Source organism: Tympanuchus pallidicinctus, unplaced genomic scaffold (genome assembly GCF_026119805.1).
Source record: "Tympanuchus pallidicinctus isolate F22 unplaced genomic scaffold, pur_lepc_1.0 scaffold28, whole genome shotgun sequence".
Lineage (NCBI taxonomy): Eukaryota > Metazoa > Chordata > Aves > Galliformes > Phasianidae > Tympanuchus > Tympanuchus pallidicinctus.
The window spans coordinates 5,708,510-5,732,766 of record NW_026294745.1 but is presented as its reverse complement, the minus strand read 5'-3'; the positions used below and the strand labels follow the sequence as shown (position 1 = coordinate 5,732,766).

Genomic DNA, 24,257 nt, shown 5'->3' with positions numbered 1-24,257 from the left:
CATATAATTAGGGGTCTTGCGGAGCAGGCTTAAACTCAGGAGTAACCCTTCTAACGACCTCAGCAACGGATAATCAGGTACGCGGCTGTGGGGCTCAGCACGCCTCCCCACCCGCCGCGCCGCTCGGCCTCGTAATTAGAAGCCTCCACACTCCGCTGCATAAAGGCAGATTGCAAGGACAGCGTGAAGCCCTTGTTTGAAGCTGGGGGCACAAAGATTGCAGTGCCTGTGATGGATGGAGACAAAGACTCCGGTGCTGGAACGCTTCCAGCAGCCTCGCAATACTCACAGCATTTCTGACGGACATTTCTGGGATTTCTTACAGCAGCGAGGGCTGTTCTGCCGCACCCCCTCTGGATTCCTTCACAGCTCCTCAGCAAGGGCTGCGGTGTCCCCACGCACAGGCACAAGGCCCCAGTGATGGTCTTCCCATCAGAGAGGATGGGCTGTTCCCTTTTCCCCACGTTCCTGACAAGAAGGAATGCCTTTGCACTTGGACAAAGAGTGGTGGGGACATGGGGCTCAGCCCCCTAAAACAATCCCCGAGCCGGGGGGTCTTTCAGCTCACTGCACTCACTCTGATCTGAAATGGCAGTAGCAAGAGTCGGGCTGAAGTTGTAGCCAATGTTAGCATGATTCCCCTGAACCCTCAAGCACAGATTAAAAAAAATACCCTATTTATGAAGGCATTCAGACCCCCTCTCTCTTTGCTGATGAGAACTTGCCTTTCTTTAACTATTTCTATAACTTTAAGTACATGAATATTGACACTGAATTGTATCCCGGCTGCAGGGGAAAGAGCAGAAGGAAGAACGGAGGATGGGATTTTTGGGGAAGAAAAAGCCAGAAGAGCAAGGGGAAGCCAGCCTGTGTAACATAGTCCCTCACAAAGCAGGTGATGGCTTCTGTTCCACTCCAGTTCCACTCCCTTATTTTCATCTTCTGGCTGCTGCTGGGGCTTGCTTGTCAGTACCTCCACGCCTGACCCCTTCCCGTCCCACCTTGGCCTTGCAGCAAAGCAAGGAGCAGAAAACCAAACAGCTCAGGCAACCTGCACAGCGCAGCAGCGGACTGAAAAGAAAGCAGCAAAGGCAAAAGGGCTTGAATAATAAGGAGGAAGAAAAACCATGGAGCCTTTCAGAGGCTGTCAATCGCCAGACAGACAAGCTTCTGTGGAAACAGCAGAGGAGGCAGGCTGAGGGATGAGCGGCTCCCTTACGGCAACAACCTCAGTGTCACATCTCTCCTTTCCTTACACCGGGTTAGCAGGGACTGTAAGAGCACAGAACATAGGAGATACCCACAGCAGAAATCAGGACGCCCCGCCAAGGACGGCTGCCGTGAACTCAAGTCATCTGAGAACTCTTAAAACCCAGGAAGATCATTACCAAACTAATAGGAACCACCAGTGTAAGGAGTGTCACCTGGACTCACTAACGTGCCTCATTCTGAATAATGAAAAGGCAGAAGTATTCAGACACGGAGTCACTGCAGCTAAAACCACTGTCACAAAAGATGCTGTGATCCACGCTCTGTCTCCCACCCCAGCCTCTCCTTAGGTACTACTGCTGCTGCACGAGAGCATTCTCCACCACCACCATGCCCCATTCTGCCTTTCTTTTGTTCTCCCCACTGCTCAAAAGCACCATGATTTCATACACCACCCTCCAGAAAAAGCAGATTACAGCACGCTGCAGCCCAGCCTCAGAATCCCCACAGAGCCCCTCAGAACTGCATGCTCCATGGCCACACCTCTGTCCTTGGGAGGTGGGATACAACTGCTGGATGGGAGCAAAGCAGCCCTACGTGGTGGGGCCTCACAAACACAAGGCAGCTCCAGACATCCCCATTCACCAGGGCTCTTTACACCAGAGCTCCTCCCCAAATCACCAGGCTGCTTGTTTGCAGAGAACAGGACCGCAGCCGGTGCCCAGCATGACATTTTCCCAGCGCTGTGGCACTGTGGGAGGCTTCCCACAAAGTCTGGGGTTGTCTCCCTCCTTCTTTCAGTGCTTTTCAGAGGTGATGAAAATAATCAATGCTTATTATGCAGAAGCTTTGTTACACTCCTGCTCCTTGCTGCTGCACCTACCCAAGGCCATGTCATCTCTACAGAACAGAAAGGCAGGAACGATGCTTTCACACAGGTAACTCAGCGCCCGGCCTTCTCACGACAAACCTGAGGACACACCACACAGGCTGTCCCTGTTTGCTGTACCAGCCTGAACTCTGCAGCCCTGCCTCACTCTGCCAGCTGCATGCAGGGGAAGAACTGCTTATAGCCCGACTCCGGTATGATTTCACAAGCTTCAAATCTACTTTCATGTTGGCTGCATTACGTATTTCAGCACAAAGGAGCACAGCTTCATCACACAGCAGAGCTGCTCCACTTCTCCTGCAAGACATGTATTTACCTGAACAAAATCTTTTCACCAGATCCTTTTGAGAAACACATTGAATACAAATTTGGGGAACTATAAAGAAGGAAGCTGCAGAGAACTTCTGAATGTTTATGAGCTGATCAGCTCTGTGACATTCAGAAACAATGCCAAATAAAACCACCTTCCCTTCTTTCAACTTCCCATGCGTGCACTTGCTGCAAATAGTTTCCACAAACTACTTCATACATCTTGAATTGACCTCTGCCAGCATCTTTCTTCCAGCCCAATTAACTCCCCGCAGCTCCCCCCAAGAGGACACGTGCTGAATCCCATTAAGGCAGCAAGAGTGCAGCCCGTGTCTCCACGGCAGCAGGAAGACTCCAGAGAGCCGTGACCCCTCATGGCTGCCTGGTCCCTCCAGACTGACCTCCCCTCTCTGCTGGCAGCGAAGAGATGGGGACAGAAGCTGGCACGGCACCGGGAGGCGCTGCGGGAGCTGTGTGGGGTCGGACAGGGAGGGAACCAGCAAGGAAGCTGAAAATTTGAGGCTCTGTCGTGCCACTGTTGACTCTTTCACTGTGATTAACTCCTTGACATCCTCCTCCCGTGACAAGTGGGGGAGGACAGGCTGAACGCGGCGATCCATTTGTCAGGGAATTGCCTCCTTCCCTTCCCAGCCTCACTCCCACCCATGATCTTTATGGCTCTGCTCCACGTTATGGACGGTTCACAGCCAGATGCAGATTTGACAGCTGACATTTTCCCTATGAAAAATTCTGTTTGGGGGCATCCCAAGCTCCTTTGCCAGACCTGGTGGTAATAACATTTGCAAGCTTAAGCCCACCCCATGGGCTCTGTATGAAGGAAAGAAATCCTCTCCTCCCCAGCCTCTCATTCAAATGACAGTAATTAAAGAATCTCATCACTCTAGACCTGGAGAGGGAGGGGACTTTCACAGTAATTGGAGACATTACACGAAGCCACACTGTGCTTATTAAAAAAAAAAAAAAAAAAAAAAGGGGAAAAGAAAGGAAAAACCACACACAAAAAACCAACCCCCTTCCTCCCAGCCAGGCTGGCATTTCCTGAATACATTGCCTTTTTTTGAGGCACATTTTTAATACTGAAGACTATTGGAAGGGCTCCTGCAGCCCGATTAAGTGTAATGCAGCGTTAAGAAAAATAGGAGGGAGGGGGGAAACCCTCAGAAAAGCAATCGAAGAGAAAAATCTATCCCTGGCGCTTTGGCTCAGTTACAGCCAGGAGCCCTGCTCCAAACACATCCCACTTCCCAGCCATTTTCTCTGCCGGACACTCAGGGGACCCCAGCACAGCAAACTACAATTCCTAGTAAATATATCCCAGGGACACAATTAGTTTTTCAGCTGGGGGCATGATAAATTGGTCATGCATAATTCAAGGCTGGAGCAGGCTAGCGCACAAACTGCTCGGTGGCAGCTCCCTGGCAGAATGCAGATGGGCTGCCGGGCGCTCCCATGGCCAACTATGTGCGCAGCAATCCCCGCTGGAGCCTTTCCTTCTTGTCAACGTACATTTCACCAACCAAATGCCTTTGGGGATTGAAGGTGCTTTATCATCATTTCAAACCTCCTTCAGCGCTCCCATCCCTGTCCATGGGTGTAGTTCCAACCACACACTTGCAATGGCGAGACGCGTAATTTTGGGTCTGCTGACAGTCTGTGAGGTGGATAAAAAGCCTACCTGGAGGAACAGCCTGAAGCTCTCTGAGCTTTCTTTAGCACTTATATAAACAAAGTTAGCCGCTCAGGGTCATTCCTTTGGAGAACAAGAAGAGCTGCTGCTCAGCAGAAGTCAGTCTTGTGAGGAATGAAAGGAAACCTCAAAGGAAACTGTGGGAGTGCTTCAAAATGCCGTGCTCAAATCGCAGTTTCTCAGTGCACGCTCTGTAGCCTTCCAGCCGGCGAGGGATACACTGCTGGTGTGCTGGAAGAAGCCACTAGAAACATTTTTGCTATTAGTTTGACTGCAAGAGAAATGAGTATTCGCAGCCTCAGATGCAGCCTTAGGAGTGATGGCCGGCAGCTCTCCTCCAGCAGCCACAGTCCCAGCAGCCCGCACAGTGCTCACATCTCCTCGCAGGATGTGCTCAGCTCTTCAGGAACCAAATAAGCATTCTAACACTAGTCTGTGGGAAATATTCCTAAGGAGTAAGTTGTACTGGATCATTTCCAGCATCAGGAAAGAAGCTGCTGCAGAGGGGGGTATCAATAAGGAAAAATTTGTTTCCTTTTGGCAGTGTATCTGTAGATACAGGAGCCCTTTATTTTCATGGTCAGTCTCAAGTACCCAAATAGGAGACTTTGGTTTCTGCCTAGTAGCCAGTGAGAACAATCCAGGCTTTTCTGTTTTAATAGGAATGCTTTTTTTATTTTTTCTCCCCTTCCTGACCATGACTGTCTTTGTTGGATAGAGCTGGGTTTCCCTAGAGTGGAAACAAATAAAATCCCAAACAAATAAAATAGGGTACAAATCCAGGGAGCATCGACGTTAGCCTTGGGGAACATCCTCATCGCCTTCAAGTGGCACAATTCTGCCAATACTTAAGCAGTACTGACTGTCAGCACGTCCACAGAAGTAAACCCAACTGTTCTCAGCATGCTAGCACTGTCATCTGAACAATTCCTCACACTGCCCCTTGGTGCACCAGGCAGAGCTGTCACACAACCCCCCTGATGGCCCTCTTCCATCCTCCCGGCATGCCTTTCACACTTTGGTTCAATTGCAGTCACTTCCAGGGAAGGTTTTTAGTACGGTGCTAATTTGTTTCACTTAACTTTCTAAAAAAAAAAAAAAAAAAAAAAGCAAACAAAAAAGCACTTTGCTCACATATTGTTTAAAGGTGTGACTATGGGCACAGCCGGGATACCAAAGCAGACACCCAACCAGGGACACTGCAGGGAGCCAAAAGATGGTCAGAACAAAAGTCAAAAGGGGAATCAGATCAAGAAAACAGTGAATGGTCACATGTTAGAGTCACAGGTCTGAACTTCCCAGGGAACATTTCAAGGTGTGAAGTGAAACACAGAGAAACCACAACCATAACCACAAATCACCAGCGCCAGGAAGCACATCAAGAACACTTCACACACTGTCCGCTAAAGACAAAACGGGCCTGTCCCTGTCCATGCAGGAGGAAGGGATGCAAAAACTCACTGTGGACTTGGGGCACAGCCTGAAGGGCCATGTGGGCAGGGGCTGGGAGCACCCAGCGGGCACAGGCACAGCACACGGACCCTGCAGCACATGGCTTCCTATGAATCCCACCGCACTTCCACGTCCCGCTAACAGCACGCAGCTGCCGCAGGCCAGACAAAACCCCACTCATATTCACACAGCTCATCTGCACAGCACCGCCAGCGGAGCCTCCTGGCCATTTACAGGGCTCAGAAATTACAACCGTGGTCCGGTCAAAAATACAGAAAAGCCTTGGTGGTTCCACAAGGCCAACCATCCCCGGTGTGGGCACAACCAGCGACTGCTTCCTGAGTTTTCACTGGAAAAAAGGACCACAAGCACATGAGATACAACACAGCCATGTGCTTTGTCCTGTCTTCAAGAAAAAAGCAGAGCAAAACAGAAACTTCCCCACTAGAATATTAAAAGTAACAAATTTTAAAAAATTATTAACAAACACTAACCTCAGATCATTAGCCACTCTGGCAGCAGGCCAGAGAAAATTTATAGCCGACGTGCAACATCAGCTTTCATCCAGAAATGCTAATTTCAGTAAAATGAATAGTGTGTGGGCTTTTCAAACTGCTTTGCATTTGGCTCCTCACAGCCCTGTTTAAAGCCTGGGAACCGGCCATATAGTTAAACTGCACAGATGTTCAACAATCTGTACTTGTGTTAATTACCCTAATGTGAGCAGAAACTCAACAGATCCCTGCTAATGAAGGAGAAAGTTTTCCAGTGTGACTACCGTATGTTTCATTGTCACTGTATTACCAAGCTTCTCCCCCTCCTTCCTCCGCCCCCCAGCTCCTATTCTCTCCATCTCCTTTGCATTCACATCACCCTCCTACCTCAGCATGCATGAATTGGACCAACTAATGACTGTGTATTCGCAACATGGCAGACACCATTAGGCTGATCGGAGGTGCGGCTGCTGAATTTTAACAGGCAATTTTAAACAAGGTAAGAAAAACAGATTCATCATGTTCTCGATTCTCCCATCCCCACCCATCTGCCATACTCCTGCCCTTGCCACAGCTAAAAAACACTGGCGAAGTGTAAACACAACCCCCCTTATAAAACACAGGAGTGCACAAAGCAATGCAAATAGATGTTGCTGGGTGATTGCCGGGGATGGAGCTGGGAGCACGGGCTGAGCAGGTAGCATGGGGCAGCACAGGCACAGCTCTGGCCGAAATGTGCCATGGGCAACCTGCTGCTGCTCCTTGGAGCAGGAAGGGCTGCCCACGGCTGTGAGCACAGCGCGCTGCGTTCAGCTGCATGCAGGAGCTATGATGGGATTTCTCGAGGGCACGCTATGAAAGAGCAAGGAAACGCTCAAGTGATCAGCGCTGCCAGTAGCAATGAACCAACACTGCTTCTCAGCTTAACCCAGCATTAAAACACACTCGACCTCTGCAGAACTGCTTCTCCCACCGAGGATCTCGCCTTCTCCTCCCGCGCCTCTGCACGGCTCCGGTGCCGATCACACCTCCAGCCGCTGCTCCCCTGCCAGCTGTGTGCTGCTCGGTGCAGCCTGCTCTCACCGAGCCCCAGCAGAGCTCTGGCTGACACCGGCCCAGCCGAAGCCACAGTGCACATCTCTGCATTGCCAGCGCTCCACAGCCAGGCCAGCCCTCACCAGCACACTGCATGACAATGGCCCCTGTGGGAACAAACACGCTTGCCATGCTCGACTTGACTGGCAGATTCCCCCCCTACGGCAGAAGAGGGGGAAAGGCCAACTTTGCTCATTTATTGCCTCTATCCTGCTAGCTCAAGCTCCTTTGTGCCTGCGGGCTCGCAGAGCAGCAGAAGGCCGCAGCACACTGCGGGCCGCCATCTTGGCGCCATCTTGCCGCCTCTCAGGACAGGCCCTGGCTGCCCCTCCTCGCCCGCAGTCCGTCGCTCCTCCTCACAAACCTCGCTCTTCGCAGCGTGGGGGGGTTTGGCGTCACCCGCAAAGGGCTGGGAATTATTTAGAGAGCTCTTGGCTCTTTTCTCCTACCTCTCCATCGTTAGTACTGGAAGCAACACAGCTGTCTAATGGCAACTTCAGGCACCCATGGGCCAGCGAAGCAACGTTTTCCACACTTAAATAACACTGAGCTGATTTAATTACTGCACTTAATACTAACAAAAGATGTCTCAATTTAATCTTCAAACGGCCCTCCAAGATCAAAACACAGCTGGCTGGATAACAAGATGGCCTAGGCCAGCAAACAAGTAGGTCCAATTTGTTCAAGAGCTGAATCCACTCCTCGGTATGAAAGGCCAAGGAACACTTGTGTGTCAAGCGAATCAAAGAAAGCTGTGCTCCTTCTCCCCCTCCCTTCCTGCCCAACTTTTGTTATGCAGAAAAATAATAGAAAGGCAGCTGATTCATGGGTAAAGAAATGCAACACCATAAAAGAACAAATGATGTTTGGGAGAGAAAGAAAAGAAGTAAGAACTAAGATTTAACAGGTTTTGTTTTTATAATCCTTCGAGATGATTAAGAATGAATGAATCAGATTAAAATCACATGGGGACAAAGGAAGGTCTCTAACTCTTTTGTTTTTCTTTCCATACTGGACAGAAGAGACAGCTCATTAAGGGAAGCCCTCAAGACACAGCCACAGTGAGGAACAACCATGCCTTTTTTTAAAGTGTCTGTAAGCTGTGTTTGCGCAAGAAAAAGTAGGGGAAAATTAACCATTTACTTTTAACATTTTCTAATTGTCCACACTGAGCTGTTACTGTTACTTTTCGCCAATTATTCTGAAAAACTCCTCTTGAGCAGCTTTCAACGCACATTCCCGCTGACACCACAGTTGGGTCTCTCCAGACACCTTCCAGGAATTTGTAAGTTTTTGCACATTCCATTACAGCTACACACAGAAAAGTTAAAGCCAACCTTCCAGCCACTGCAACATTTCTGCAATTCCCTGAGCAACAGAGAAGCCTCAGTAAATGTTTGTGTTGTACAGAGGACGTAGCTCTCCAAATTCCCCTTCCAACTACCGATAGTAACTAGGGGCATGCAGCCCACTTTTTGATCTCAGCTCTCCTGGTACTAGTTACAAACAAGTTCACTACAGAACAGTTTACTGAGCTTTGTGGTCTTTGGATTGACAACAGTCTGTGGGATATTACTGCTGAAAGGCTCCTCTGCAATAAATTTTCCTAACCTTTTTCTCTTGATGGAGAGCTGTAATTAGGTAACTCACGTGTTCCAATTTTCCTTGGAGCCCGTGCATGCCCTGGATCACGTTTTTTGGGGATTACAATGCCTTTTTCTTCTCTCCCTTAACACATACAGAGCTCACTCCAGGTTTCACAATACTAGTTGCCAAAAGCAGTTCTTAAACAACAGATGATGTCACTAGCCAGTGCACCATGAATTTGGAAGACAGCACAAAGGGGAATTCGCTACAACTCTGTGGCCTGTCCTCTCTTCTCTCTGGGCTGGGACACGACAGAGGAAGAAGGCATTACATTTAAAATGATCAGGCAGTTTGGTGGTTTGCTCCAATCCTCTGGAAGGCATGAGGCATAGACAACCAAGGAGCCATTTAAGTAAAAGGGACTTCGAGAGGTCACCTGGCACAATCTCCTGCTCAAACAGAGTTTAACTTCTATGCTCCAGCAGATATAGCTGAATCTGCAGCCCAACACTGAACACATTACCTCACTGTTCAGTTAAGTACCTTCTTCTCCTAGTAACTTGACTTCAACACCTGGTTTTGCAACTGGTGAAGCACACATTGCTGCAGCTTATAATGCAACCTCCGTACTGCTCAGAGAACACTTCTTGTGCTTCAAACTGGCTGGGCTCAGAAATCTGAATGGCAACAGGGAATAGAATTTTCCATCCTCTTGTCGAAATGGTTTCATTTAAATGGGGCTGAACTTCAGGTTAAAACCACTTTCCCAACCAATTTCAGTTCTAGACCACTAACAAGAGCTCTTGAGGAGGCACTCGCTGCTCAATTTCAAGCAAGTGACTGTTTCCAGATTGCCTGGTTAAGTTACAAAGACAGGGAACCAAGAGCAATTCTCCTAACTAGAATACACAAGCACAACCAGCTAGAAAACGTCCTCCTGCTGTCTTAGACTGAAAGTGGGCTCAGCTTTATGGCCAGCACTACACACACAGCTCTGAGTGCAGGATCCTGACCTACAGATTTCCTCAGGGCCAGAATGTTCAAACATGCTCAGACAATCGCACACCACTATTTCAAAGGCACACCTTTGCATGAGATTCCCAAGGGCCTTTGGAGTTTTGACTTAAATGCCTGGATTATTTTTACAATTCCAGTTATGGGTTCTTTGTTCACAGGGAGTTAAGCAATACAAAGAACGTAGCATGAGAACAATGGGCGTATTACCATGCATGATTTCTCTTTAAAAAAAAAAAATCATTCTTTTCATTAAGTTGCAGATCCAATTTCAGTCTTTATTATCACTTTGCCATGAGAGAAAGTGGTTCTTAATTCTAATAAAGGAAGGGAGGGTCGTATTTCAACAAGAGCTAAAATGCTTCCTGCAATACAGGAGGTGGAAAGCTCTTTTGCTCGCAGTGACTGCGGGCCAGACTCGGAGAACGAAAGGGAAATAATCCTTCCACACTGAGTAAATAAATCTCTTCTAGGACATACCTAATGGTGGGCAGTAGCCCAAAGGCACCTTGTCTGATGAGATCACTGCTGCCCCCTCCACTTGAAGGGAAATTAAGAGAATGCTCTGCCAAGCACATATTAACGTTTCACTTATCACCTAACCTGGGGTCCAAGTGAGTAAGAATACTGCTGCAGCCTATGGAGCACCACTGGACTAATAAAAACCTTTCTACCATGTTAACCAAGCTGGATAAACAGCCACAGCCACTGTGTCAGAAACTTTCACTGTGATTTCTAAGCCATTTTCACCCTCAAATCTACTTGACCCTTAAAAAGGAGCCTGCAGTACATTTAATGAGGCAGTCATACAAAACTTGACTGTATCCCGTTTTCTGTGAGAAAGACAAGCGAAACCCAGCGCACCAAACAAAACAGGCCCTGCCCATTCACACAGGTTCCTGCAATTCACCTCTAAAGAAACAACAGAGACCCAGCGTTCGCATTTCATGTTACTGTGTGCATTTTGCAATGAAATTCTGATTGTGCTTGGTCAGCTGAAGCTTCTGATCTATTCTGGTTAAAAAGGCCCTATGGAAATTCTTTTTTTTCCTGAAGATGACCAATAGCCCTATTATTTTACAGCCTTTTACAGTTTACACCAGCACTGGAGCTGTATGAGCAAAACCCATCTTCAAAACATAGTCCTCACTGGCAAGAACTAAACATAGTTTTGTGAAATTATTTTTAATATCGTTCCATCTCTGCCCATTCTAGTGAAGGAAATTAAATTAGTTGCAACCTGAGTACCAGGAGCGTGGTTTAAACACGGCCCACGGGGGCAAGCAACACAAAGAGGGAATGCAACACGCACGGAACAAGCCCTGTGCTGATGCTCACTGCACTCCTGGCTCATAAAAGTTCCTCTGGTCACAAAACCAACACGCTCCTCTCAGCTATGTCCGGTCTCCTCCTACTCCTCAACCCCAGCAAGTACAGAAAGAGTAAAGCAAATGCAGAGAGTTTCATAAAAGACCTACAGGGCTCATAAATGACATGTTCACCCAACAACCAGGGATACGTGCAGTGCCAATATTCCCATTTTGCTGTTGGAAAACCTCGTGTACAGGCTGGCAGGTGCCTTGCACAGCAAGGTTGTGGCACAGGAGCACACAGGATGAGGCTGCAGCCCAGGGACAGGCTGCTCGGGCATTTTTCAGATCTTTAGCAGCATTGAGAGGGATTATATGCCACTCATTGCATGCCTTATTCATTGTTATTCCTTCTACACTCCAGCTCTCAGTACAAGGAATAAAGTGACTCCAAGAACCTCTGAACCATGCACAGAAGACATTTCTACTGAAATATCACTAACCTGAAAATCAGCAAGACACTGCTGGACAAATTTCAAGCCAGACCTAAACTGAGAAATGGAGAATGCAAAAGAGCAGTAGCAACTAGTGTTCCTCTCCTCCAGTCTTCTCGCGTGCAATTCCCAGCCACAGGATTTAGCTGTGACAAACAGAGCTGTGAGATACAGAAGCCAGATATGGTGTGTGCTTATGATTCCTTGCAGGTAGCAGAGCACAGAACCCCTGCCCTTCCCTCTGCCTGGGCCATTCATCTTGCCCAAGTGATGGAAAGCCCCGTTCCCAGCGGGTGGTCCTGCTCTCTCAGCCCTTAATGCCTAATTGTCACAAATCAACTCCAACCTCCACGCTCGGGCTGCTGCTACCCATCCCCCCTTTCCAGCCCATTCTCTTCAAGCCGACGGCAGCCCAGAATCCTCTCACGTTACCCAATCAATCTTTGGACACAGCACCTGGAAAAAACAAAGAGGCAGCAGCGACGCGAGCGCGGCCAGAGCCACATCAGGGGCGGCAGCCGAAGAGCCGCCAGCCCGGCGTGCCTGCGCGCACGCGTGCACACACACATGCCTCCTATTTTATTTTTTTGTTCAACTGGAATTAATCAGGAACGATAAACACTGTTTGTCTCCTGAAAGCAGCGGTGGGGGGATGAAATATGCCTCTTAAGCTTATCAGCCTCAGTGCCACCGAGGAGAAAGCTGGCTGCTAAGCCTGGGGATAATGGGCTGTCCTTTCAGGAAGGTATCAGAGGTCTCAGGAGAGGGAGGCAGCACAATGGTGTGACCTTCAGCTAATAAAGCCCACCCTAGAGTCCAAAGAAGCTTGGGGAATATTGACAAAAGTTCATATTTACAACAGCCTGGACTCTTTCCAGAGACCATTACCAGTTTAGAGAGCTGCAGCCTCTGTACGTATGCTCACAGAGGCTTTTATTCTGCCTCCTCCTTTCTTTCTTTGTTCCCATGCTGGCAAAGAAAAAAAAAAATTTAGTTGGAAAATGGCAATTCTGCTAACAAGGCCCCACCAGTACCTTTTTTAATGAAGAGAGTTATTTAAAATTTCAATTTCAACCTCAGCGTTATCCTCTACTTGAAGGAGATTCAAGGCCTCTTGCAAGGATTCTCAGCGCGTCATCACGCTCATCAGGAAGAAAGCATATGTGTTTTTGTGGAAAATCTGCTGATGTATTTATAATTCTTTAAACAAAAAGGCAGCCAACATATTGTAAAATGAGAAGGTTTTTTTCTTTCTTATTTTTTTTTTCAATAGGCACTGGCAATCAATGCAGCCCCCGTCAGAAACGCTGAACTGAAGCTGTTTTCAGGCAGAAACTGATCCCCCCTGGTCTGCACTGCGGTCAGCAAAAGGAGTCTTAGCCCAGAACTGGGGAACATAGGCATGACTGGAATACAAATAATAAATAATATTTTAAAAACTATTCATACAGTAAGAAAAGCCAATTGCAAAACATAAAAACTGTCTGAAACAGAAGTTTCATTTTTCTGCCTCCTAAAGTAGCTCCAAAACAAACATTAAAAGTAAAGGTTCTGAGGAAAATCGGAAATTTGTTTTCAAAGGTAACTTCAATGAAATCAACATTAAAACTCAAAACATTTAATGGAAATAGCACCTTCAGTGACAGAACTGTTTTGAACACAGAGGATCCAGCCACGCCAGTCTGCCATTTCCATTTAACTGCCCGTGCCTCAGCCCTGCCATCCAAAAGCCATCTTGCTGGGGCTCAAAAGGGATCCAACAACTGGAAGAGATTAAGACTTCCTCCACAAAGCTTCTCCTAAGAGATGCCCCCGCACCTGGTGCTCCTGGTGGTCTCATTTACCACACTGCAATTTCAGCAGTTGCCTTCCAGCACCAAACCCATTTCCAACCACAGCTCTGGGGGTATGGCAGTAGGCAGGCCCACAAGCAGCTTTCCAAGCTCTTCGTTTCAGCCCAAGCATGCATTTTATCCCTTCTCTTTATCTTATTCAGGCATATTAACAATCAAGAGAGCTCAGGTGATTGATTACAGCCTGCCTGAATTCCAAGTAGTCAAATTAGACACTAATGTTGTGCTTAATTAATGCTTTCACACAAACAAGGTCATTGGTTGCATCAGGACTAATAGGAGATGACACATGCTGGGACTGCGGGGCCCAGGGGACTGGCGGTGAGATGGAAAGTCCAGCCTATGGCCACTTACTGCAAACCCAAACCTGATCCCATGGACACCCCACACCTCACCGACCACCACAGCCACGTGCCAGCGCTCACAGCTCTGCCTCAGTGCCGCCCAGTTGTGAGCCTCCGGCCGTCCCAGGCACACTCTGCCATACCCCATTGAGTCTCTGAGTCTGTCTCACCAGGTAACTCAATGCTGGGTCTTTTTTGAGTCAACAGACACAGTAATTCAGCTACAAACGAAGGCTTTGTATCAGCTGAGATCACCCCGTGTCCCTGCCAACTCCTCCTTGCTGACATGGGGTGCTCACACCAAACGCCTCCTGAGCCTGCCTAAAATACAGCGCAGCCTTACCATAAAGCCCTTTGTTCAGACACCCTCACCATAAAGCTGCAAAACCTTGGCTCCCAAGTACATTAAATCCTTATAAACCTGCCTTCATCTTAACCGCGCAGTATTTCACGACACAAAGCGCTTCTTCTGAGGGAGAGCACTTTAATGAGGAAAAGGGCAAATATATAAACCAAACCTCATTACAGCATAATTTTTAGGAGACAAGCACGCTGTTATAAAAATGAAGCCGTGGCAATTGCATTTCACAGGGCTTGATGATTTAGTATTTTTAAAGAGCCACTGCTACGTTCAGCCACGGGCGCTGTTTTGTTGTGAATTCAACAGGAAGCAACCAGAATTACGGGCCCACTGTTTGCTGTGTATTTTATACTCTGCAAACTGTTGCAAATGGCAGATTCAGACTTGCTACATGCTCACAGAACTACCGTGCGTCAGACAGCAAGAGGCTGACTACAAGTCAGCTCACACTTTTATCTTTAAAACCCCTGCCTTCTTACAGGCTTCTGCTTTAAACCTGATGATGTGGCACGGACATGGTAAATTACTCAAATCAGAGCCAATTCATACTGAAATGAGCAGCAATGTCAAAGAAAATAACAAAAAACAAGCAAAATCTTTGGTACAGTCATAGAAATAGATGTAACGCCACTTAATGCCAGCTGTCAGATAAGCCAGGGTAACAACAAGCACATCAAAGGGGCTGCAACTGGGTTCAAACAATTAATAGACCAGATTTTTTAAAAACTGAAACTCAGTCACTTTCTCCAAAACGCCAAATGGAACAGAAGTCCCAGCCAAGCAAAAAGCCTTGACTGGAAAAAAAGGACTCCCCTCGAGAACAAGCCATCTATCTTCCTATGGAGCATCCTGACTTACATTGCTCTGGATCACTTTTAAACTTAATCTAATCAAGAAGCCATTATTGATTACAGTTCTTCCATATCAGTATTCCAGCTGTGACTTCTGAAATGAAAGCTCAGCAATGGTTAGGTATTTACCACAACTGGGAGAGAAAACAGTGGGAAAACATGAGTGCAAAGGTCACCAAAGAGACAACACATCCGAACCCCCCCAACAACCCCAGCCATTTCCCACACAGCCCACCCAAACCCAGCAGCAGCAGGGCAGTGCATTTCATAGCAGCTTTGACTCCAAGCACACGTAACACTGACTGATGGATACTGATAGTGAGGACACTGGTGGAAAATCAAACCCGACAAAGCAACAAGATTGAGAGTTTCTTGTGTTCCTTGGCATTACCTTAGAAAATTATGTAACAAGGATCAGAATTTCAGCAAACAATTATTTTATCTACCGACACGGATCTGGATCAACAGCAGCGCAAGAACTGGCATGCAACTGACGCCTATATCCTGGTTAGGTTAAGTCTTCCTTCTTGCTCCTTGTAGCCTTTAATGATTGAAATGTTGGAGTGAATGGTGCTTGCCTTCCCCAGTTAACAGAAGGTCCAACACTACATGGTTATGGTGGCGGAACAGCACTTCCAACTGAGTTCTCAGAGAGGAAATCTGAGGAGAACATAACGCACCAACACTTTTCCCAAACACAGAATCAAAAACCTTGCTGCTGGGTTCTGTTCCTGTGATACCTCCACCATTCCCATTTCTACTGATGTGACTCTTCTTTCCAAGCTTAAAGTGAAAGGACAGCAGATTCCTCCCCCACCATCACCTCTCCCTCACAAATCACAGCAGACTTTTCCAGCTCTTATCAACTCTTCCACAGAAGACAGCAGGCTGGGCAAGTCTGAATGGGTACGAGAGCACAGCCCCACCACAGGAGGATGGCACTACGCTAACCCAGCCTAGCACGTGCCTTCCCTCAGCTCAGCTTTAATACTCTTCTGCTTGGCTGTGCAATTAAGGACAAAGACAACTGCAAGCAAGTGCACATGCTGCTGGTTCTTTTGGACAACCTGCTCAGCTCCTCCCCGAACAACAGAGGATTTGGAGTGCTAGAAATGAGAAGCCTTACCACAAATGTAGAATGAGACCCTGAGTTCACAGGTTAGCTGATGTGGAACTGTTAACAGTGAATTGGCTCGGAGACAGCAAAAGAAAAAATAATAATAAAAAAAAATACGGGTAGACAGAGTGAGCGAGAGAGACAGAGACAGCAACCAATTCAGCTGCAAGAATCAAGCCAAGTCAGTCCCAAGTGCCCGTGTTGGAGAGACTTGATCTCATACCTTGCTTGTTATCAAGGCACTCCTGATACGAGTCAGCTCCAGTTCCGTTGAAGTCTACAGACAAAACAAAAAGTTTCATTCATATCAAACATAAATATTAGGAACTTCTCAAATGGCAGCCTTGCTGGAGCAGTATGCTACGTGCAAACAGTGCAAGTTCTATAGAAGGCCATGCTGGTTCACTGACATAAAATGCGATTTGTTACGAGCAAGGGGCAATGAGCTGACACCAAGCCAACATGGGAACTGCATTTGGTCCTCAGCAGGAGGTACTGGGAGCTGCCTCCAACCCTGCCCAGTTGCCACAGCACTGGGGAGGGGATCCAAGCTGCAGCTGTGCTGAGCCACCTTGCAGTGTGCATGAAAGATGCAGTTTCTGCATCTGAGCCTGTTATTAACAGTGCTCACCGCATGCCCCATGGAACCACTGGTTGAAACCAACAGCAGAAACCAAAGGATCCCAACCTACAGGCTGGAATACACTTCCCTGTGTCTTGCGATGTCACACTCCCTTTTGGCTTTCAGCTGCTGCACCATTTTAAAGAAAACTAAAAATAAAAGAGCAAACTTTCCAAACATTGCCCTCCTATGGAAGCAGCGCAGTTACAACAAGAGCTGTGTGAGATGCTGATCTGTGCCAGGAAAATGGGGGAGCACCAAGACTGCTGCACCTGTGGGTGCTCCACAAAGAAACCCAACTGTCCCCAGCCAGCTTCCAACTGCTGCACTCACAGAGCGGCACCTCGCAACCAGAGCCCATGTCACCCAACAAACCCCTTCACCTTCACTACAGGTCCCACTGGATTGCACTGGCTGCCCGCAGGAATGGTCTGAACTGTGGGATGGCAGAACCAGGTTACAGCACAGCTTGTACCTCAGAAGCAAACCAAAGGATGTTCCAGCATGGCTTCTCCTCCTGCCTTACAATCCAGTTCAACGGCAAGAAAAAGTTCTGATGGCCCCTGAGAAAGAATATTAAACATGCCTACAAACTCCAGAGCAATGAATGCTCATTCAGTGGCTTTCATGCACCTTACATCCTGGGCTGAGCACGCAGAACAAAGCCGAATCTGCACAGCAGGTGCTCGTACACAAAGGGTCTGCACAAAGTGAGCATTCTGTCCATGTCAGCGGTGAGAACGCTACATCAGTCCTGGTGCAAAGTGAGGGATCCCAACCCACCCAGGTGGTTCCTCAGGGCACCAGTGGCCTGGGGCTGCTCCATCCCCCCTCCTGCAATACAGCTCCTTATTCCACAAGGCAACCCCAACCGACCCTCACTAAAGATGGGGACAGACAAGGCGTTCATCCAGGCTGCTGCCTCAGGCGCGCTGCCAAGAGGATCAGCACCACGCCAACGGGTTCATTTCTTTCTGAAGATTCTCTCCAAGGCCAGAAGATTAGAAACACCGTTCCCAGAGGCACACTGCAGCCAGCAGCTCCCTCCCAGCTCCCTGAAGACAGGGAGCAAGCCGGCCCTGCACACAGCAGCTCACTGTGCACGCTGAACACACTCCTGCGCCCTTCCCTTCGCTCAGCCAACAGCTGCACGCACAAAGAGATCCCAACTGAGTTCACGGGCTTCACGTTCAGCAATAGCATTTAATGGATAAAAAAGCAAAAATTAAAGTTGCCCCACCGTTTGTGTTGTGTAAATCCCAGATAATAGATCTTCTCCCTAATCCTAATGAGGCCTTCCTATTAAAATCTTTATTAGCTTTCAGCTTTGCAGATTGCCCAAAGGCTCATCAGTTTCCCTATCTCTCAGTACCAAGATCTGCTTTAACTTTTACAAATAGCTCTAAGATATTTCTCAGCTTATCAGCATTGCCAAGCAGCCTGTCTTATCATTACTACTGCAGATAAAATAAATGAGCTCAGGATGATATGAATAATGGCATTTTCTGTAGGCTGGTTTCCCATTATGTTTTCAACAGATTGTAGATTTAAACTTTGGCACAAAAGAAAAAAAAACAACAAGAAATGCAGCGAAGGGGGAAGGGCGGCATCCTCCCTTTCCATTTACCTGCCCTGTCCTGGAGCACAGGCTGCACTTTAGGCACACCTTATGCCAGCCCATAATTAATGTTGAAAGGGAGCAGAAACACCTCCGTCACGCTTTCTCCAAAGACCAGAAGCACAGTTACTTCTGGGATGTTTTTTCAGCTGCATTTGTTGCAGAGAGGCGAAATTGCACGCTGCCTAATGAAGCCATCTTCATTAGCCTGCTCCTTCCCCGAGCAGCCCAGGAATACCACTCAGATTGGGAATTGAAATCGTGGAAAGCAACAGAACTGTGTGTGAATTTCCAGCCGGGGCTGCGGGGCGTCCTGGCGGAGCAGCGAGGCGCTGCGTGCGGCCAGCAGGGAGGTCACGTCCTGGCAACCATTTTCTGCCTGCTCCCTGCAGCAGTCCCTACAGGGTTAAACGCTTTTCCATTCCCCGAATTCCTAGCCCTGTCACTGTATCAAGGTTATCTATTATTGGCAGTGACAGGTGAAAATTAATCTCCTAATTATTTCTTGCTGCGTAATCTGCACTGAAGAAGTAACATAAAAGGATTACAGTACACCCTCTACGGAAGGCTTTGCTAGAGAGCCAATCATCCGGGGAGATACAAGGTATGTGCTAAAGAGATATTTATGAAGGATTTCCAACCATTTTGAAGGCAGGCTATGCTGTGGCTTACACCCCGCAGCTTTGGAGCACAGATTTTAATAGCGTGCACATTTTTTACTCTTGATTATTCCACGGAAAGAAAAAAAAAAAAGATTTAATGCCATTACGGCCCGATTTTCCTGTGGTACAGCAGCGACTGCAGTTACGGCATCCATCCGTGTACAGACATCTTCCCCCCTGAGCCACGACAGCAACAACTCACCCGCCTGCTTTAACTAGAGATTAAGAGTCCTGTGATTACCTCCGGGGCAATGTAACCGTAACATTCTTCTGCAAGAACACAAGCTAGGCTGAGCACCTTCCAAACTCAAAATGTTTTGTTAAATTCTCATTTTATAAGCAAGCCAGAAATATCTTTGGTAACAACATAAACAGCCACCACAGACATGGTGCCTGATGAAAACCCTAACACCTCGCTTCCCACCCACCACAAAGCACGGCTTATTTTTACAGGATTCAAGTGACACCTTTTGTTTATCTCCGGCCCTTCCAACGCAGCTCTGAGCCAAGCAGACGCCTTGAGGAACCTGTTTCCCCACACCCACGTCAGCAGCACCGTTCTGGTCGAAGTCTACAAGAGCCAACAATGGCAGGTCCCTGTTCCTCTCGCTCACAAGCTGCTGGGAAGCCGCTGCCCCCGTGCCCTGCTTGCAGTTGAGCCCTTCCACCAGTATGAGTGAGGTGCTTCCAGCTTTTCTGACATTTTGCCGTGGATGCAGAAATGTCAGCAGTTTCCTTATGCAACCTTTGCGTGCTCCAACCCAGCACCATTTTGCACTGGAAAGGCAACCCTGAGGCAAACTGGAAGCCTCCAATAGCATCCCACAGCCCAGTCAACCAGCACAGAGCAGGCACTGAGCTGACACCAAACCAAACCAACAACAAACACCAAACCCTCGTCTGTACGGAGAAACCAAGCCGTACCTCACTAACTGCACTGCGGCTCAGCAGCCACACGGTGGCACACAGCATACTACAAAATATTATCAATGAAGTGCTGAAATAGGGGCCTGGGCTTCGCAACAGTCACTGCACCCTTAACTCCCCAAAACAGCTGGAGATGCAGAGCTGCCTGCGCCTGCAGCTTCCACCGCCAGCTCCACGCTGCAGGTCCCCACGCTGGGCCATCAATGGCCCTGGGGAGAGGAGCAGGACACACCATCGGATGCACGGATTGTAAATCAGCGGCTCCATTCGGCCGCTCCCCAGCTGTGACAGAGGTGTAAAGATTTCTCGCCTTCTCCCACCACTGCTTTCACAAACCTCCAGCCATGCGGGGCAGCCAGCTCCCAGTCAGCTCCTGGAAGTACCACTCCGTATTCCGAGCACACAAGTGCTCCAGTGGGAAGGGCAAGTGCATGGAAATTATTTTCTTCTAGAAGGCAACTGCTACTGGAAGTGCAAGGATCTGCTGCAGCACTCTTTGCCAAGCACCTCCACTGCTGGAAGTCAGCCCAGCAGCGAGGGCCCAGCGCACCATGCAGCCCTGCAGCTTACAGAGCCCAAAGCATCGCACCTCGCACTGCTGCTGTTTTGCCCACAGATCGCTGCTCACACCACCATGGCCAGAGATTTTCTTTTCCTTAGGAGCTTCAGAAGATGAACACAAGCAATGTAACAAGCCAACAACAGAACACAGCCCTTTACCCCTGGCACTACATAGGTAAGGAAACTACTGACTTGCATCTGCTATTCCACGGAAGTTTTAATCACACCGTTACTTAATCTCTTACACAGCAATTATCAGAACAAAAGAAGTGCACACAGAGGCAAAGCACCACCTCCTACCTAGCAGTGCTACCCTTCACAAGCCTATTTTTCAGTAATATGTTTTGTTTATGGAAATCTGAAGAACAAATTCTTATCCATAGGCATTTCCCCAAATGCTCCATCAGCGGCCTCATTACGCGACGCAGCAGCTCTCCCAAGGGATATTATGTAATGGCAATTCCTCCCTGCTCTCCCCGAGGAGTGCATTTCTCATTACATCTCCTAGTAATTGATCGGCCTAGGAAATAATTTCTGGTAAAACCATGTGTTTCTTTACCTGGTTCTGAATCTCCATCTTTATTCAGGAGGAAAAAAGACCGCAAGAAACCCCAGTGTCCCCATTTCCGATGCAGAAAGCCAGCCTCTGCCCAAACATGCTATTAAGGCATCCCTTGTACCTGCCCGGCTTCATATCTTGTAAATTCACCAAGTCATTAAAATTAACCAGCCTGCATTTCCTATTCTGATGACACAAATAATTTTCCTTGACTGAATCTCCTCTAATTGCTTTAAAAAGAGTGCTTTAGTGCTTCATATTCAAATCCATCCGGACACCACAACCACCAGCGATTACGGGTCACTCCACACAAGGATGCTGGGAGCCAGAAAAAGAATGTATGAAAAACATAAGGCAGAAAACGACATCTACATCTGCGCTCTCCAGAAGCAGCACGCAGCAGAGAGCAGCTTGCTGAACGCAGCCCTTTGCACAGCGCTTCCACCAACACACGCACTACTGAATATCCTAACAGCTCTGAGTTGGAAGAGCAACAACAGCAGAAACCTGCGTTTGGACCTCTATGGGAAGTTTGTGCAAAATCAGAGCAAAATAAATCCCAACAGCCGCTCCGTGCCTGTCGTTTGTCAGCAGGACTCACGACACAGCCATCCCTCTCTTAACCTACGGGTCCCAGGGCTGCTCTGCGCACTGCCGTCCTCGGCCGGCCAATGGCCGCGTGTCCCATAGAACAACACGGGAATCTGTTCTGCTTGTCGGCAGGCGGCTGCTGGGGAGAACGGAGCGGCCCACCGGCGCACGAGGCTTAGGGCTTCCCTCGGTGTAATGCACCTTCCTCATGAAGGGAAAGAGGCACATAAGCCGCTGCTCCAGCAAACCCGAAGCGGTCCCGCAGGAAGCGCCGTGCCGTGGGGCAGGCAGCACTGCGTCGCTAAGGGACGGCATTCCTGCAGAGAGCAATTCCAAGTCCCCACTTGTGGAAGTTAATGCTGTGCATGTGCACCGAGCGGCTCGTCCTGGTAAGTCTGCATGCAGGGAAAATCCCTCTTAGACACCACCATAACCGCCTGAGGCGGGTCCTGCTCAGGGACCTCCGCAGGCAGAGCTCGTGATGAGCGAGCAGGCAGCGCCCACAGCTCCACTGCAGCCCTGCACGGTCTCTTCCAGGAACGGATCGCCAGGAGAGCTGCCGGCTGCACGGTGTGGGGGAACGGGACCAAAGCACCCGCTTGGAGCAGCGCCTTACATAACGGGAAATTATCTTCGTTACAAAACGAGGTTAAAAGGCCCTCAGGTCCCGAAGTGTCACCGAAAGCCGGGCCAGCATCAGCAGCCCGGGCAGCACGCAGCCTCGAGAGACGGATGCACAACTTCACCAACATTTCCAGGCCGGGAAGACGCTCCGTTCTGCAACGCCGCGGCAGCCGTTGCCGTTCAGACGGCCCCGTGCCCTCGCCCGTCCCTGAGCCCCTTCCCCACGCCGCCCCGGGAGCCGCACTTCGGCGCTCAGCCCCCGGGACTCGGCGCTCGGCCGCTCCACCTCGCAGTGGGATGCCGCCTCTCCTCCCCGCCCGGCGCTCAGCGGAGCGGCTCCTCGAGCCGAGAACGGGCAAAACCCGCGCAGCCCTTTTCCCAACGGCGGCTCTTCGCGCCCGGGAGGCTCCGGCTGCCCGTCGGGCTAAGCTCCGCGACTCGCAGCCGCTCCAGCCGGGCCGGGCAGAGCTTCGAGGCCGCTCCCATGGGCGCGGGGCGCTCGGAGGGCCGCGGCCGACCCGGGGGAACGCGCGGAGCGGGGGGAGAGCGGCGACCTCGGGAGGAGTCCCGCAGCGCAGCGCACAGCCCCGCCCGGGGACCCGCGGCTGTGGGACGGAGCCGCGCCGCACCTCAGCACCGCGCGGAGACGGACAAATCCCCCCCTCCGCACCCAGAAAAGCATCGAGGCACGGCAGTGAGAGGCCGAGCCGCCCCGCCGCACTCACCGCATGGCCCCGCCGGGCGCTGCAGGGAGCGCGGAGCCGCCCGGGGCCGCCGCAGGGCTCAGCGCTCCCGGCCCGGGCTGCCCGCGGCCCCGCCGCTCCTCGGCTCCTCCGCGCGTCCTCGCTTTCTGGGTCTGATGGCAGCCTTTGCGTTTGCTCTCGCCTCGCCGCCGAAGTTCGCGCCCCGCCGCTCAGCCCCGGAGCCGCCGCTCGGACGCCGCTACGGGTCCATGGCCGCGGGGCGCGGCGGGGAAGGGGGGGGGGGGGGGCGGTAGAAAAAAGCACCCAAAAAAAGGGTTAAAGAGGAAAAAACAAAAAACAAAAAACCACCACAATCACAACAACAGCCCAAAAGCGACACAGGCGGCTCCGGCCGGCATCCGACGAGGAGAAAAAGAAAAATACACCACAGCCACGGCGCGGCCCCAGCGAGGGGCTCCCGGGCGGCGCTGCTCCGGCCCCGCGTCCTCACGCCGCGGCAGCCATTATTCCAATCGCGGACCGCTCCGCGCTGCCGCTCCTCGGGCGCTCCGCGGCGACTGCCCCGCGCCCCCCGCCCCGCGGCCGCCCGGCTCCGCCGCCGCCAGGCGCGACCAATCCAGCCGCGAGCCGCGAGCCGCCGCGCGCGCCCGACCGCGAGCGCGCGCCCGACCGCCCCGCCCCGCCCCGCCCCGCCGAGCTGCGCCGGGCCGCGGGAGCGCGCAGCGAGTGCGTGCGTGCACGTGGTACTAGAGCGAGTGGGGGCTGTGCGTGTGCACGCTGCGTGTGCTCTGTGTGTGCGCTGCGTGCGTGTGTGGGCACATCGTGTGTGTGCGCAGTGCGGCTGTGTGCGCTGTCAGCGTGCCTGCAGGTGTGCAAGAAAAGTGCACGCGGTCTGAGTGTGTGTGCAAGGTGCCTGTGTACCCCTGGGCACAGCCTGCACGTGCAGTTTGTGCTTGGGCCACAGCACTGTGCAGTCTGTGCTGGTGTTAGCAGTTGCAGTGTGCACAGTTACTGCGTGCATGCATGCACAGCACGTGTGGTGTGAGTGCGTGTGTGAGTGTGCGCACCATCACTTCTGGGCACTCCCAGCAGCAGGCTGTGCACACAGTGTGTCTGGGCTGCACGTGTGCTTTCTTCCCCATCGGTTCTTTTGCACATAACCAGCATCGCAGTGATCCTGGGGGGCTTCACCAATGGTCAACAGATGGCCGCAGGGCTGCTCGTGGGGCCCACACTGTACCCTGCAGCGCTGCAACCCCGCACCCTACATGGGGAGCACAGGGAGCAGCGCAGCTGCCCTGT

The 24,257-nt window shown here is 50.2% G+C and overlaps 1 protein-coding gene across 28 annotated transcripts in view; it reads right to left on the bottom strand.

The window, feature by feature from the left end:
• The window catches only part of FBRSL1 (fibrosin like 1), a 418,694-nt gene that overhangs the window by 69,222 nt on the left and 325,215 nt on the right, over positions 1-24,257 (bottom strand). For 22 of the 28 annotated variants that reach the window (XM_052691244.1, XM_052691235.1, XM_052691237.1 and 19 more), the window contains one exon: positions 16,311-16,364. The exons of the other annotated variants lie outside the window; for them this stretch is intronic. In XM_052691244.1, the coding sequence (XP_052547204.1) occupies positions 16,311-16,364 (54 nt within the window). The remainder of the gene's footprint in view (positions 1-16,310; positions 16,365-24,257) is intronic. 28 annotated transcript variants of the gene reach the window in all.